This window comes from Lithobates pipiens, unplaced genomic scaffold, assembly GCF_037356315.1.
Source record: "Lithobates pipiens isolate NorthernLeopardFrog02 unplaced genomic scaffold, aLitPip1_a1.2 Scaffold_8, whole genome shotgun sequence".
Lineage (NCBI taxonomy): Eukaryota > Metazoa > Chordata > Amphibia > Anura > Ranidae > Lithobates > Lithobates pipiens.
In genome coordinates, this window is record NW_027507903.1 from 462,568,997 (window position 1) to 462,586,398 (window position 17,402).

General features: G+C 42.8%; 1 protein-coding gene across 1 annotated transcript in view; it reads right to left on the reverse strand.

Annotated features, from left to right (window-relative positions):
• Positions 1-17,402, reverse strand: part of CRACR2A (calcium release activated channel regulator 2A) — a 231,495-nt gene that overhangs the window by 112,475 nt on the left and 101,618 nt on the right. The window contains exons 3-6 of the mRNA XM_077468502.1: positions 16,012-16,123; positions 12,349-12,538; positions 2,912-3,058; positions 1,484-1,574 (exon numbers count right to left, since the gene is read on the reverse strand). Of these exons, the coding sequence (XP_077324628.1) occupies positions 1,484-1,574; positions 2,912-3,058; positions 12,349-12,538; positions 16,012-16,123 (540 nt within the window). The remainder of the gene's footprint in view (positions 1-1,483; positions 1,575-2,911; positions 3,059-12,348; positions 12,539-16,011; positions 16,124-17,402) is intronic.

Below are 17,402 nucleotides of genomic sequence, written 5' to 3' on the forward strand. Positions count from 1 at the left end.
TGATGGATATTCCATTCCGAAACTATGGACGTTAATATGGAGTACCAGTGTTTGCAGCTATAACAGCCTAAAAACTTCTGGGGAAACGTTTAACAAGATTTTGGAGTGTGTCTGTGGGAAATTGTGCCCATTCTGCCAGATCATTTGCGAGGTCAGGTACTGCTTTTGGATGAAAAGTCTTGGCTTACAATTGGCATTCCATCTTAACCAAAAGATGTTTAGTAGGGTGAAGGTCCGAGTTCTGTGCAGCCCACTTAAGGGGTTGTAAAGGTTTGTGTTTTTTCACCTTAATAGTCCATCCTATGCATTAAGGTGAAAAAACACCTGGCAGTCACCGCCCACTAGCCCCCCATTTTAATTACCTGAACCCCTTCAATCAGTCGGTGGGGATGCGCTTTTTCCCCACAGGCTTCCGGCTCTTGATTGGATAGATTGATAGCAGCGCAGCCATTAGCTCCCGCTGCTGTCAATCAAATCCAATGACGTGGGTGCCGGGGGGCAGGGCTGAGTCCGGCATTCTGTGTCTATAGAGGAGAGTGCTGGACTCGGGAGCATGCCCGCAAGGTAAACCCTTCGGGGAAGTGCTTCTCCAAGGGGGTTATCAGATGTGAGGAGGTGTCACGAGAGCCGCCGGGGGACCCCAGAAGAGCAGGTTCAGGGCCACTGTGTGCAAAACAGTGGAGGTAATTATGACATGTTTGTTATTTTAAAAAAATAAAATTACCCGTACAATCACTTTAAGTTCATCCACACCAAACTCGTCAAACCATTTCTTTATGGAGCTGACTTTGTGCACAGGGGTACAGTAAGGGCAGGGTTGTCTAAAATGTCTGTGTATGCTATAGCATTATGCCACGTACACACGACCGGACTTTTCGGAAGAAAAGGTATAACGGTCTTCCTGACAGTCTGCCCAACAGAGTTCCGACTGAACAGACTTGCCCACACACGAACGGACCAAAGTCCATTAGTTTTGAACGTGATGATGTACGACAAGACTAGAACAGGAAGTTCAATAGCCAGTAGCCAATAGCTGCCCTTGCATCGTATTTGATCCGTTGGGTCAGCATACAGACGAACGGTTTTCCCGATAGAAATTGATTCTGTCTGACATATTTGAAACATGTTCTATTTCTAGATCAGTCAGAATTTTTGAAGAAAAAAGACCAATGAAGCCCACACACGATTGTAATATTCAACGGAATGATTCTGTCTGACCTTTTCTGACAGAAAGCCCGGTCGGGTGTACGTGGCATTACAGTACCCTTCAGTGGATGCAGTGGTTCCAAAACAAGCGTGTGTATTTCAGGTGTCGTAGCAGATCAGTGGCTGCAGGAAGCCACCAAATAGGGAATTCAGAGTGTCAGTGGGCTTTTGTTTACGTTAGAACAGTTTTTCTCCCTATGTAAATCTATGGGAATGCACAAGCAACTTAAAGGATTATGATGATGTGGTTTTGCAGAACAAAGAACTAGGAACCTACTTGTAAGAGAAATTGTTCCTTTTCTGATTTTATCTGTTGTTCCATCTCTTCATACAGATTCTGTATTTCAACATCATACGTGGCGATTTTCCTGGTTACAAAGAAAATGATTTGAAAATCCTTAGAAATATCATTCCTTTTTCCAAAACAGAATCATATTTTGCCCACTAAAGCTTCCATGACCATTTAGAGAGTGATTGTCCACTTGTACCTGACATCCATTATAGCTCCCTACATGTTGAAAAATAAATCCCCACATTTAGTGCACCTCTGGTCTGCCATGGACCAGCAGCTTTGATGTCAGATTTTATCAGCAGAAACTAGCAGTTTTAGCCATTATGATTTAATGGCTTTAGTAAATGTCTTCCTGTTGAACAGTCATTTTGGGATTGGGTGCACATTTAGTGTCTAGTCATTTTGTTCGTTTCTAGTGTTGAATGTAAAAAATATAGTTTATTTTTGCTCATGTTTTATGATATAATTGATCCTTCCAGGATAGAATTGGAAGAGAATGATAATAGAAGGAATGATAACAGGTATGGATGGAGGAGGAGAAGAATAATGACAGAGGGGAGAAAAGCAGGCATAGCTAGAGGAGAAGGAGAATGAACACAGAGGGAAGGAGAGCAAACAAACACAGAGGAGCAAAGCTGAAACTGGGTCTGCATGACGATGAAGAAACTGATGACAAAGGGAAGGAGAGTAAGTATGGATAGAGGAGGAGGAGAATGATGACAAATAGGAGGAGAATGGTTATAGATTGTTGGAAATAGAGGAGAATGACCATACACAATTGTGAGCATGGATGGAAGTGAAGGAAAATAATAACAGAGGGTGAGGAGAGTGGGCATACATGAAGTGGAGAATAAAGACTATATAGAAGAGCAGGCATGCGTGAAAGTGGAGGAGAATGGCCATAGAAGACAATGAACATGGATGTACGTGGAAGAGAATGATGTCAGAAAGGAGAACAGGCATTGATTTAAATAAAGAGGAATGCCCAGAGATAAAGTGTGCATAGCCGAAAGAACTGGAGAATGGCCATACAAAAAAGTAGGTATTGAACATTGGGTAAACAGGAGTGCATCAAACACTGAAAGATGGATAGATCAATGATAATAATAAAATATGAGGGTCTAAATAAGGCTAAAAAGAGAACTGATTTATTGAGTCACTTATAACTATACAGTATATATGAAGCCAACACAAATAGAAATAAAATGACTGTTTTCTACACATGGACAGCCTCTTGGTCAGTTTGTGGCCATGACTTGTTCTAGGGTTCATTTAAAGTGAGTGGAAATTTTGGACACAGCTATACACTAATCAATTTTAGAAGCAGCATGAAAGAATAGTAGAATGTATATGGTAATATGGACTCATATAGGTTTATTAAATGTTGGATGCGAGAAAAGTTGGTTTACTGACTTCTTGAGTGCACATTCCATTTCATTCTTCTCCTCATTGGCTTCCTGGAGCTGGGAAAAGACTCTTATAAGAAAATCTTCAAAGCTTGGAAGCAGATGAGGGTCATCTTTCCTTAACTCCATCCATAAACGCTTAATGGCATTCTCACTGCAACAGAGAACCAGATAGGTATTCTGAGTTACATACAAACCAAAGATTTCCAGACACATTTCTGAGTACTCAGAATAGTTAGTCTGTTGCAGAAATAAAATCTGACAAAGATTTTAGCCCTTTCCTTCACCACTGCCTGTATCACGATTGGAGAGATCTACCCTCATGTCCTGCCTACATGACTACTTCCAGTGGGATAGGAAGTGAGTGAAATCCTTTAAGGTGACTAGTATTGTAAGGTATAAAAGTGTATGCCCAGCCAAAACAAGTTATGGCTGTCTCCAGAACAGGAAATGGTGGTAGGACTTCTAATAGGCATACACACAGTTAATATATATAAAACAATATATATATATATATATATATATATATATATAAACAGACAGGAATTTTGATCATTATCTATTCTATCCAAAACATTTTGTATTTGTTTGAAGAGATTTTCAAGAGGTTTCAATTAATTTTCTATTGTGACTTTAGGACAGGTGGTGAATGTTAACCACCCCAAGCAGTAATAAAAAAAAAAAAACAGACAGGGATTTTGACCAAACTTATAATAAAGCTTGCAGCTGTGCGACAGTGATGTTGCACAGCAATTTCTGGTCTAATTTCTCTTACTTCCATATCACCCAGTAGTTATTTATGCCAATGGAGCAGCATCATTAGAATCCAGTTACAAGATGACAATAAGGATGAGTTGTGGAACTCGTGGTCCCAGTGCATGTTTGTGCCTTGATGATGCAAGTTTGTGGGGGTGGCTTTTATTTTGTTTGTTGCTCTCTAGAGTTCTGCTTTAAACTGCACCTCCAGCCATAAACTTTTACATTTTCTTTTTTCAACTTTGATAGAGTTAGAACTTGAGTTAAGTTCATTATTGTTGAATGAAACCTCACTAGGAACTATTTACTTCACTTCCTGCTACCACCAGTGTTCGTGTTGGGGGTTTCTAGACTCCCCAGTCCTGCAGGAAGGAATTAATAAAGAATAATAGGAGGACTTGAAAATTCTTGCCTGTTCTGAAGAATGTGCTTTTCCAAACTCCTTCCCTTGCTGCTAACAATATCAAAGTCCTAGGCATCAGAGCATTTTATTTATGCTGATGGGAAGATCTCCCATCACTTCCGGTCACCACCGGTGTTGGTGTTGGGGGTTCTAGCCACCAAAGTCCTACAAGGACTATTAATAAAGAATAATAGAATGCTTGAAAATTTTTGCCTGTTCTTTGCTGCTTATAATACCAAAATCATGATATTGTGGTGGAATTTAACAACAGAATATGGTGGCATTTAACAGTGGAATAACTTGGGCTCAGGGAACAGAATAGAGAAGTTAATGCTTGCTATTTTAAAACTGTTGAGGAGTTTATAAGCTACATAGGTCATATTATAAGAAGTGGCCTCTGTAAACATTGGCAAAGAATAGGGTTGCTTTCAGACCTTATATTGGTCTACTTTTAGGAGGTGCTTTCATACAAAAATGATTGCTCTGATCTTCCTTCATTTGAGTCTCTGAGGAAAGAGAGGGTCACAGATCTAGCAGAGCTGCAGATTCATTGGTGTTTTTGAAGTCTCTTTATAAGGGATCCCATAGTTGATGTTCTAACTCATGTGACCAGCACCAAAAATACCCCCAAGTGCTAATTTCTGCCTTTTAATAATGCAAATCTAAGATGATGCCTCCCTTTAATCATTTTAGAATTGAGGTTAGTAACCTACAAGAAGGAACAAAAACAGAATCGGTTAATATATTCAGATACATTTTAAGCAGAATCTCACTGTTTGTGCCGCCACTTTTATCCCGAAATGAACTACGTGGCATGTAATAACTTGTCTTGCTACTTGGCTATAAACACGGAACTGTAATGACTTTTCTCAGGAAGTTCAAAAAATACCATGTTTTATGTGATTGTACTGAAAAGCCATTATCTGTATTTACACATCTAACTGGAAATTGTTTATTCATAAGCACTAACTTCAACTCATCTTTTGTGAACTGGTGTCAAAGTGCCGCATAAACAATTCACGCTTTAAATATATTCCTATTTTTACACAGTAGATGTAAAGGGATCACAAAAGCAAAAACCTCTGATAAGTTAGTATTATCCTACTCCTGATTTTTCTATTTCTGCCAGGCCAGTGTACTAGGGGAGTATGAGTATTTAACCACTTGCCTACCAGGCACTAACACCCCCTTCTTGCCCAGGCCATTTTTCAGCTTTCAGGGCTGTCTCACTTTGAATGACAATTGTGAGGTCATGCTACACTGCACCCAAATTTTTTTTTATAATTTTCTTCACACAAATAGAGCTTTCTTTTAGTGGTATTTAATCACTGCTTTTTTTTTTTTTTTGCAAAAAAAAAAAAAAGACCACAAATTTTGGAAAACAATTTTTTTTTGCTTTTTTTCTGTCAGTAATTTTTTGCCTTCACTGATGTGCGCTGATGAGGTGGCACTGATGGGCACTGCTAGGCTGAACTGGTGGGCATTGATGAGGTGGCTCTTATGGGCACTAATATGCTGCACTTATGGGCACTGATATGTGGCACTGATGAGCACTGATAGGTGGCACTGATGGGCACTGTTAGGTGGCACTGATAGGCAGCAGTGGTGGGCACTGATAGGCGGCAGTGGTGGGCACTGATAGGCAGCACTGGTGGGCATGGATAGGTGGTACAGATGGGCACTGTTGGACATTGATGGGTGGCACTGATGGGTGACACTAATGGGCATTGATGGGCAGCACTGATGGTGACATTTATTGCCATCACTGACTGGCATGGCTAATGGGCACTGATTTGTGGCACTTGTGGGCAGTGGTGCGCACTGATTGTTGTCACTGGTGGGCACTGTATGCTGGAATTGGTGGACACTGTATGCTAGCACTGTATTGTTACACTTTATTTCTTTATTGTAATCAGGGCACTGATGATCAGTGCCCTGATTACATCCCACTCTTTTAGTGTGAGGCGAGGAAACATCTCCGTGTTTACATGTGATCGGCTGTGATTGGACACAGCCGATCACATGGTTAAGGATGCGGATGGGGCTCTTTACACAGATCGGAGTCGCGCCGTGTCCTAGCAGCATGGCACGATTGCCGCTCTGTGTGCCCCTGTTGGAGCACGAGAGCGGCCGTTCTGGGCCATCATATGATGGCGTCCCAGAGCAAGAGCTGCACCGCCCCACCGTCATCTGACAGTGGCGGCAAGCAGCTAAAGAATAAATGCACTTAACCACTTCAGCTCTAGAAGGTTTTACCCCTTGATGACCTGGCCATTTTTTGCTATTTGGCACTGCGCTACTTTAACTAGTGATTGCGCTGTCATGCAACCCTGTACCCAAACAAAACATATAATTTTTTTCACATAAATAGAGCTTTCTTTTGGTGGTATTTGGTGGTATTTGATCACCACTATGTTTTTTATTTTTATTATATAAAATAAAAAAGACCTAAAATATAGACCAACAATATTTTTACTTTCTGCTAAAAAACATATATAATAAACTATTTAAAAAAAAAACCACATTTTATCATAAATTTAGGCAAAAATTTATCTGCTACATGTCTTTGGTAAAAAATAAAAAAAAAAATTCCCAAAGGGTGTGTATTGATTGGTTTGCCTGAAAGTTATAGGGGTTAATTTACTAAAGGCAAATAGACTGTGCACTTTGCAAAGTGCAGTTACACTCTGCAAGTGCAGTTTCTCTCAGGGCTAGACTGGGGACAACAATTTGGCCCTGGACTTCATCAAGACCAGCCCACTCTAATTTTGCAAACATGCACAAAAACAGTATCCTGTACACTTGCACGAGAGTGACGTCATCACGGCTTGGCTATCCACACAGCAGGAACACACAAACCCAGAAGGAAGACCGGGTGAAGGGGGAAACCCCCGGCAGCAGTGACAGCACTCTGCTGGAGGGCTTTGCTTCAAAGGTAAGTTTGTCATGTGACAATAAAATCGTGCCCACACTGCAAGGGCTTGTTTAGGTCCAGGCAGCATGACAAAGGAAGATTTGCTTACTTGATCCTTCATCCTGTTAGACTGGTTCTCAGAGAGTCTTCTTCCCCATGCTCAAAAGGTCTAAGGACTTCTGATGTCATCAAGACTGATACAGAAACTATAACCCCAATTCTTCCCATTGGGGCCCCCTTCATTCTATAGGGCCCTTCTTCTAGGCCCCCTACATCCCATACAACCCCCTACATTTCATAGGGTCCTTCTTCCCATTGGTGACCCCCTATATTCCATAGGGCCCTTCTTATATGGCCCATACATCTCAAACACCCCCTTCATTCCTTAGGGCTCCTTCTTCCTACAGGAGCCCAGGACATAGTTTGGATATAATGGTATTAATTATAAGCATAGTTTATATATGATTTTTTGCTGAAAATATTTTTATGAGCATTTCAATATTAATTTACACCTTTGATGACCTTTGCATATTGTTTGAATCATTATTTGCAACGAATGGATTTTTTATGTTGTTTTAGCGCACACATCCTTTGCTATATATTCAATGGCTGTGCCAGGCCGGCCGGTTACCTGGACGGGTTTCTGCAGCACCGTCATCCTCCGGCCTCCCTCGTCTGCTCCAGGGACTTCTCTGCCTGTCGCCTGCTCTCAGGATGACACACGGGTTGCTCCTGCTCATTTAACCACTACAATACAGGGCACTTTCACCCCCTTCCTTCCCAGCCCAATTTTCAGCTTTCAGCGCTCTATCGCTTTCAGTGACAATTGCGCGGTCATGCTACACTGTACCCAAATGAAATTGTTATCATTTTGTTCGCACAAATAGAGCTTTATTTTGGTGTTATTTATTCACGACTCCGTTTTTTTTTTTTTTTTGCGATATAAGCGCAAAAAAAGCGGAAATTTGGAAAAAAACAATATTTTCTTTTTTCTATTTGAAAAGAAATCCAATAAAATCAAATTTTGTCATAAATTTAAGCCAAAATGTATTCTGCTACATGTTTTTGGTAAAAAAAATTCCGTTAAGTGTATAATAATTGGTTTGTGTGATCACGGACATATGTACGCAAATGATCATGTACATATGTGTGCAGGTGATCACGTGCATATGTGTGCAGATAATCATTGGGACATGTGATTTTAGTGGGACATATGTGGGGGACATGTTTTTATTATTAGGGACATGTGTTTTTATTATTTGGGGACATGTATGTTTTGGGGACATGTGTGTTTTGGGGACATATGTGGGGACTGTGTTTGTACTGTGTGGTGTGTTGTGTGTTTACACTACACTGATGATCAGTGAGTAAAAAGCTGTAAAAAGCAGCCCATACTCACTGATCATCAGCCGGCTGCAGCGTTCTGCTCTCCTCTCCTCAGCGGTGACTTCCGTGTGAGGAGAGGAGAGCCGATTGCCTAGCAACCGGCTGTTTGTTTACATCACATGACGGCCGTGATTGGACACGGCCGTCATGTGATCAGGAGGGCCAATCACAGAGCCCTCCTGCCGATCTGAGATGTGCCGTGTCTGGGTGACACGAGCACATCGGGATCGCGCCGCTGCTCAATACTTAGCCATGGGCAGTACAGCGGTGCTCAAATTAATGGCTGCGTGGGTAATGCAGCTGTTAATTTGGCAGGCTGTCACTGAAACCGATCCACTGAGCCATCAGCTCATCAGGAAACTCCTGGTAGTCTCAATGGCCAGTACATGCCTGGTTGCTCTAAAACTTAGTAAATGAGGTAAAGCTTCACAGAATACCCAATCACATTCAAGGAAAAAAAAAACAGCATTTTTGCCTGCACATGATTGGATTATGGAAGTTCGCAGAGCTCCCTCTCATTTACTAAGCTCGGGAGCAACTGCACTTGCAAAATTGCACAGTCTATTTATCTTTGATAAATCAACACCATAACATCTACAAATTCTTCTTTTATTTTTTTTTTTCATGCTGGGTGGGAACTGACTAACTGACACTGACATTATCAGTGATGTAAATACAGTGATCAGTGATAATACTGTACACTGTCATTGTACTAATGACACTGGCTGGGAAGGGGTTAACATCTTGTTTGCCTAACAAGGGTTAATGTGTGCATTATGTGCTATGTTTTGCTAAAAGTCTCTTTGTTCCTTCTCCCTACAAAGAAACAAAGTGATGGTTCCTTCTGTACAGAACCAATGTGTTGTTTGTCAACACAGAGCTCTAGGTTGGGATTGGACACAGCCAATCAGACATTGACAAAATCTCACTGTGTCTAATCAGCGGGAGTTGGGGGGGGGGGGGGGGCACATGCCCTGCACACTTCAGTGTGCCTGTAGGAGCCTCTTGTCTCCAGTACTATGTGATCCTGAAGAGGTTAAAACACATTAGCACCATAATCTGTGCCCAGAGTGTAGACCAGTGGTTCTCAGCCGGGGTTCTGCGGAACCTTAGGGTTCCGCGAGAGGTCCCCAGGGGTTCCGCAGCGATCTGACTGTCAGTCAGGCAGCTGACAGGAGGATCACACAGGCAGAGATAGGCAGGCAAGCGGCTGGCATCCTATTGGCTGGAAAGTGCTGTTCCCTGCAGGCCCCTCCTCCCCTCTTGTCCTTCCCGAGTAAGTGAGATCATCTGCGGTGGACAGGATGGGAGGAGGAGGGGCCGAGGGGGAACAGCGTGCCACTGGAGGAGAAATTAATTGTGCTCTGAAGCCAGAAGAAAGCCACCGGTACCATGCCCAGCTGTGTCCCCACCCCCCACAATGTGCCCATTAGTCTGCCCCATGTAATGTCCCATGTCATGTCCCCCACCCCATGTAATGTGCCCTGTCCCATGTAATGTCCCCTGTCATGTGCCCTGCCCCATGTAATGTGCCCTGTCCCATGTAATGTGCCCTGCCCCATGTAATGTGCCCTGCCCCATGTAATGTGCCCTGTCCCATGTAATGTGCCCTGCCCCATGTAATGTGCCATGTCTCATGTAATGTGCCCTGCCCCATGTAATGTGCCATGTCTCATGTAATGTGCCCTGCCCCATGTAATGTGCCATGTCTCATGTAATGTGCCCTGCCCCATGTAATGTGCCATGTCTCATGTAATGTGCCCTGCCCCATGTAATGTGCCATGTCTCATGTAATGTACCCTGTCCTATGTAATGTGCCCTGTCATGTGCCCTGTCCCATGTAATGTCCCATGTAATGTGCCCTGCCCCATGTAATGTCCCATGTAATGTGCTCTGCCCCATGTAATGTGCCCTGCCCCATGTAATGTCCCATGTAATGTGCCCTGCACCATGTAATGTGCCCTGTCCCATGTAATGTGCCCTGTCCCATGTAATGTGCCCTGCCCCATGTAATGTCCCATGTAATGTGCCCTGCCTCATGTAATGTGCCCTGCCCCATGTAATGTCCCATGTAATGTGTCCTGTCCCATGTAATGTGCCCTGCCCCATGTAATGTACCCTGTCCCATGTAATGTGCCTTGTCCCATGTCCCATGTAATGCGCCCTGCCCCATGTAATGTGCCCTGCCCCATGTAATGTGTCCTGTCCCATGTAATGTGCCCTGTCCCATGTCCCATGTAATGTCCCATGTAATGTGCCCTGCCCCATGTAATGTCCCATGTGATGTGCCCTGCCCCATGTAATGTCCCATGTAATGTGCCCTGCCACATGTATTGTGCCCTGTCCCATGTAATGTGCCCTGTCTCATGTCCCATGTAGTGTCCCCATGTAATGTGCCCTGTCCCATATAATGTGCTCTGCCCCATGTAATGTGCCCTGTCATGTGCCCTGCCCCATGTAATGTGCCCTGTCCCATGTAATGTGCCCTGCCCCATGTAAGATTCTCTGTCATGTCTCCTGTCCCATGTAATGTGCTCTGCCCCATGTAATGTCCACTGTCCCATGTAATGTCCCCTGTCATGTCCCCTGTCCCATGTAATGTCCCCTGTAATGTGCTCTGAATGGATCAGCTCTGCAGGAAAAGAAAGCACAAGTTTCACATTAAATAGGTACTTTTTAATAATTATTATTTTATTTAATGCTATTTCTACAAATATTTGTTGTTATCAACAGATCGCTGACCATACCAATGTTCCGTGAGCTGTAGATGTGAACATTATTTCCAGGGTTCCTCGAGATCTTAAACTTTTTGCCAGGGGTTCCTCCAAGGTAAAAAGGTTGAGAAACACTGGTATAGACATTCAAGCATTTATATATTCTTAACAAGAAACAAATGAGCTTAACAACAAACCCTTTTTAACCTTTAACCTCTGTAAAAACATGTAAAATACACTATGTAGACTAACACTGGATATTTGACCGTCATGCCTACATGGTCAAAAGTATAGAGAGGCCCCTTCAAATGATTAAGTTCAGGTCTTTTCACCTAAACTCAATAACAAGTGTAATGTCAATGCTGAAGCACACAAAGGCATTTTGGACAATTTTGTGCTTCCAATATTGTAGGAGGAGTTTTGGGAGGGCCCATTTTCTGTTACAGCATGATTGTGCTCTTGTGGACAAAGCAAGGTCCATAAAGAGATGGTATGATGAGTAAGGTTCGGAGGAACACAAGTGGCCGACTCAGTGCTCTGACCTTAACGTTGGGAAGAATTGGAATGATGACTGCAAACCAGGTTTCCTTGTCCAAGTCTGTGCCTAAGCTCACAATTGCCTTTTTGCTTGAATGGTCACACATTTCCACAGACACACTCCAAAATCTTGTGGAAAGCCCTTCCGTTAAAGAGGAAGTAAAGCATCTTTTTTTTTCGTGACCTGCAAAAGTAAAGGCATAATGTGCAAGTATGCATCACATACTTGCACATTATGTGAAACTTACTTGCAGACTCCGGCTGTGTGACTGGCCAGAGCCGGATGACATCACTCCCATACAGGAGCTGCCGGTCATGGCACAGGGCTCTGAATAAAGGGCACGGGTTGCCTTTCCTTCAAAGCGCATGTGACGATGATGTAATCGGCGCAGTATACAGTAAATATCTCTATATTTACTACCTATACCTACCTATAGGTACAAACAAGACTTGGAAGTTTACTTCCTTTTTAGGATTGTCACAGTCACAAGGTGTATGTATGTGTGTGTATGGGGGGGGGGGGTGGCTTATTAATGCCTATGGTTTTGGAATGAGATGTCCAAAAAAAACTCATATGTGTGATGTTAGGTGCCCCGAAACGTTTGCCTACATACAGTAATGTGTGTAACACACAAAAAAGGTACATAACAGGCATTCTTCAAATAAATTATGATTGTGGCGGACTGTTTATTACAGTGCATGCATGATTACTACATTTTCCATTTTGAACTTACTCTTCCAAAAATTTGTTGGCCCCTAAGCCGTCAATTAGGTTGTAGAATTGGGTGTTTTCATCCTCCTCTTGGGTTTCCTGATTACTTTCTTCCCATTTTGTTTGATATGTATTTTCAAATTCTAGCTGTTCAGCAAGTTCCCCATGAGGCGTTTCATGCGCTGGGATTTCCTCTCTATGTAGAAACTGACCTGAAATGGAAAACATTGAACAATTGTATTATAGATACATTTCTGAAATTACCTTGGGCTTTCTCATTTTAGTTCCTTGTGACATTCTTATCAGCAACTTTCTAAGCTTCTAATTATGTAGGTAAGATTTAACATTTTTAGGGCCCAAAAAAATATTTTAGGGTTGGATATAGTAAGTAGCCAAGGGATTACATCCCCAATAAGTGTTGTGTGTGTCTCACTGGGGGGGGGGGGGGGGATTTTAATTCACCAACAGGAAATAAGAGAGCATTTCTCCATGAGGAAAATCCCCTCTTAGCTTACACCGCAAAAATGTTCTAATGTCCCTTCCATTTTTTTTTTTTGGTGACAAAATTCTGGATTTTTTCCTACTTTCAGCCTATTCAGAAAATGGTCACAAATACAGCAGGTGAATCTTCCCAGTGAGAACACTGAGAGCAAAACAAAAAAAAACTGACTAGGTTGGATAAAGCCTTCATTATCCCAAAACAAAGAAAAAAAGGTTCTGCCAATAGATACACATTAACGTCTTACCCTAAAGGCTGCTTATATGTATCTTCCATTTACTCCCCACTGCTCTGTTAAGCATTTGGGAGTGAAGAGAAATACCCAGTATTTCCCATTATGGAGTTGTCTATATAGTATACAGAGGCTCTGTATTATTATATTATTATTATACAGCGCCAACAGTTTGCGCAGCGCTTTACAACATGAGGGCAGACATTACAATTACATTACAATTTGGTAAAAGAGGAATCAGAGAGCCTTGCTTTTTAGAGCTTACAATCTAAAAAGGAAGGTTCAATTGATACAAAATGTAATAGCTGTGTGTGTGGGGGGGCTGTGAGCTGATGGAGGAGGTAAAACAGTGTTAGTTAGAAGCAGGGTAGGCTTCTTTGAAGAGAAGGGTTTCCAGGGATCGCCTAAAGATGGATAGATTAGGGGACAGTCGGACAGATTGGGGTAGGGAGTTCCAAAGGATGGGAGAAGCTTTGGAGAAATACTGGAGGCGCACATGGAAGGAGGTGACAAGGGAGCTAGAGAACCAGAGATCTTGGGATGACCAAAGAGAGCGGCTTGGTTGGTATTTTGGTACTAGGTTAGTGATGTAACTAGGGGCAGAGTTATGGATGGCTTTGTAAATTATTGTTAGTACTTTGAATTGTATTTGTTGGGTGAATGGAAGCCAGTGGAGGGATTGGCAGAGAGGGGTGGAGGACACTGAATGGCTGGTAAGGTGGATGAGTCTGGCAGCGGCATTCATTATGGACTGAAGGGGGTATAGTCTATGTAAAGGTAATCCAATGAGGAGGGAGTTGCAGTAGTCGAGGCGAGAGATGACCAGGGAGTGAATTAGAAGCTTGGTGGTGTCATTAGTTAAAAAAGGGCGTATTCTGGAAATGTTGCGGAGGCTAAGGCGGCATGATTTGGACAGGGATTGTATGTGGGCCTGAAAAGACAGTTCAGAGTCTAAGGTTACCCCTAGGACCCTGGCATGTGGGGACGGACTGATAGATGTGCCATTGATCTAGACAGAGAAGTCAGGGGAAGGGGCATGTGGGGGAGGAGATATTAAGAGCTTGGTTTTAGATAGATTAAGTTTGAGGAAGTGGTTTGACATCCAGGCTGATATGTCTGTTAGTAGATCAGTGATGCGTGAGGAGATTGATGGGGTGAGCTGAGGGGCAGAGAGATAGATTTGGGTGTTATCAGCATATAAATGGTAGTGAAAGCCATGGGAGGCTATCAGCTGACCCATCGAGGACATAACCTTGGGGGATCCCAATGGAAAGGGGAGTTGGAGAAGAGGAAGTGGAGTTGTAAGTGACACTGAAGGTGCGATGAGATAGGTAAGATTCAAACCAATGGAGAGTGCAGCCATGGAGACCAAGCAAATTGAGTTTTTTGAGGAGGAGGGGGTGGTCGACTGTATCAAAGGCAGCAGAAAAGTCCAAGAGTAAGAGTATGGAATAATGACCATTGGTTTTGGCTGTTAGTAAGTCATTTGTAAGTTTTAGGAGGGCAGTTTCTGTGGAGTGCTGTGGGCGAAATCCAGACTGAAGGGGATCAAGAAGGTTATTCTCAATGAGGTGGTCGCTCAGTCGGTTGTAGACTAAACGTTCAAGGAGTTTGGAGGCAAAAGGGAGTAAAGAGATGGGTCTTAAGTTGTTAAGATTGGTGGGGCCTGAGGCCTTTTTTGGTATGGGAGTGACTAGTGCATGTTTTAGAGGGTTGGGGAAGATGCCTGTAGATTGTGAGAGGTTTAAGATATGAGTTAAGGAGTGTAGGATTGAGTCAGATGGTGACCATAGTATTTGAGAAGGAACAGGGTCCAGGGGGCAGGAGGTTAGGTGGGCATTAGAAAAAAGTTTAGTGACTTCCTCTATAGTAGCTGGGTTAAAAGAGGGAAGTATTGGTTGTGCAGGAGGACAAGGAGTGTAAAGTGAGGGAGATAATCTGTAGAGCGGAGATCTCGAGGCGAATTGCCTCAATCTTATTTTTGAAGTGATTAGCAATCTCCTGGGCAGTGAGTAAGTTAGTGGGTGAGGGTAATGGAGGACAAAGTAGAGTGATAAAGGTAGAAAACAGTTGACGGGGACTGCGTGAGAGGATGTTAATGAGAGTGATAAACTAGGTCTGTTTGGCAGTATGCAGGCAGTAATGGTATTTTTGGAGGGCAGATTTATATTGGCTGAAATCTTGCTGTGACTTAGTTTTACGCCACAGATTCTCAAGAGTGTGGCTAAGTTTTTTGAGGCTTCTGGTATTGTCTGTCTGCCAGGGTTATAGCGGTCGGGGCCTGATTCTGTGCGTAGTGAGGGGGCGAAGGTGTCCAGAGAAGATGACAGTGAGCTGTTGTAGAGAGAAGTAGCCAAGTTGGGGCAGGACAAGGATGAGACTTTGTCGTAGAGACAATCTGTAGCAGAAAAAAGAAGAGAACGGTTAAGATGGCGAAGGGGGCAATACGGGCAATAATTTGGTAGTTGAAAGGCAAGGAAGAAGCAGACAAGGAGAGAGTGAAACTAATAAGGTGGTGATTAGATAGAGGAAGAGGAATATTGGAAAGGGTCTGCAGAGTGCATAGGTAGGAGAATATGAGGTCAAGGCAGTTGCCAACAGAGTGAGTAGAAGTGCTTGTCCATTGTTTTAGGTCAAAAGAGGAGGTTAGGCTCAGCAGCTTAGAAGTAGCAGGAGTGTTAAGATTAACAGGGATGTTGAAGTCACCAAGAATGATTGTTGGAATTTCAGAGGAGAGAAAATAGGGTAGCTACACAGAGAAGTCGTCAAGGAAGTTTGATACCGGTCCAGGGGGCCGATAGATCACAGCAATTCTCAATTAAACTGGCGAAAATAGACGAATACAGTGGGCTTCAAATAAACAGAGGGACAGAGAGGGGGGTGTATAAAGTACCTGAAAGTGCTTTGAGGGGATAGGAGGACTAAAAACTAAAAATTAATAAACAAAAACTTACTAAATCCTGTAGTGAATTCTTCTAAGGTCAGAAAGCCATTTCCATCAGTATCCAGGGTGTCGAATACCTTTTCCAGTTCTTCATGACTAAGAGGTAATTCACCATGGAGCCTCTAAAACAAGATTTAATTTTTTAGAATTTGTTGCTTTAGAAGTGTGTATGTACGCATATATGTATTGGGTGGCACTGGCGGGCAGGATTGTGGACAGTGTATATATAATTATTTATTTATTTAGGTTTCTTACATACACAAGAGGAGTGTCTCCAGGGTTTATGGCTGATGTGCAGAATACAGTTTGTTTTCTAAGAATTTAAATTTTTTTAATTTACATTTGTTATGTTTTCTGGTTTCTAGAGCCCTAAAGATTTGTAAAATTTTGAGTGGGAAAAAGCCTCTATTCATAGGTCCACCTTTTACCGGTAGCCAGACCTCATTAATGCTGTGCACAGACTATTATACTGTATATGTGAGCTGACAGATGCTAGAGCTCTCTCTATCTCTCACTGCTGTGGGAACCTGTTGCTTAGAACACAAAAAAGGTATAAGTGATACCTGTTTGTGTTGCGGAAACAATTAGGGGGCATCTTGTTTTCAGAAACATATGAGTACATAGATTGTTTTATGCTATGGACTTTCTGTATTAAGCCCTTGAGCATTTAAACTGTTTTTGTTTGCTGTCCTTCTAAATAAAAGTCCAGGACTGTTCCTGGGTGTCCGTATTTAATGCATGACTGCTGCCAAAATCAGCTAAGCATGCCCCCCTTACAATATATAATATATATCTATAAGCATATGTAGATGTGGCACCCTCCTAGTAGTAGTTAGGTTGCTAGGATATTGACAGAAACCATGAATCAGACTAAGACAGAAGTACAGTTAAATCACACTTGTTTTACAATAATAAAAAGAGGTAAACAGAGTAAACATAGTCAAAACATAGCCAGAGTTCAGGAACCGGAATGGATAGTCAGACAAGCCAAAACGTCAGGGTGCCATAGAACAGCAAGCAGGATCTGGAGCCATAAGGAATGTCAGCCAAGCAAGTCTTTAACAGGAACACAGGAGAGCATCTATAGAGATGTGACCAAGGCGAAGGCAGAGATCATCTGGACTGGATGGCTTAAGTGGGCAGGACTGACAAGCAGGATATCATCAACAGGTGAGTCACTGTGGAGAGATAAGAGCTGGCAATTAGCCAACAGCGGAGGGGCCAGCTCAGAGAAGGAAGGGCCCAGCCCAGCCCTGCCCTGACATATATTAAGTACATTTAGTTTTTTTGGGCTCCACTGTAATTAGTGGAGCAGTTGCTGATTGCTTTGGGCTGTTCTGAGCTTCACAGGCTGGCTCAGAGAAGGAAAGGCTGAGCCCAGCCATGACAGTACCCCCTCCT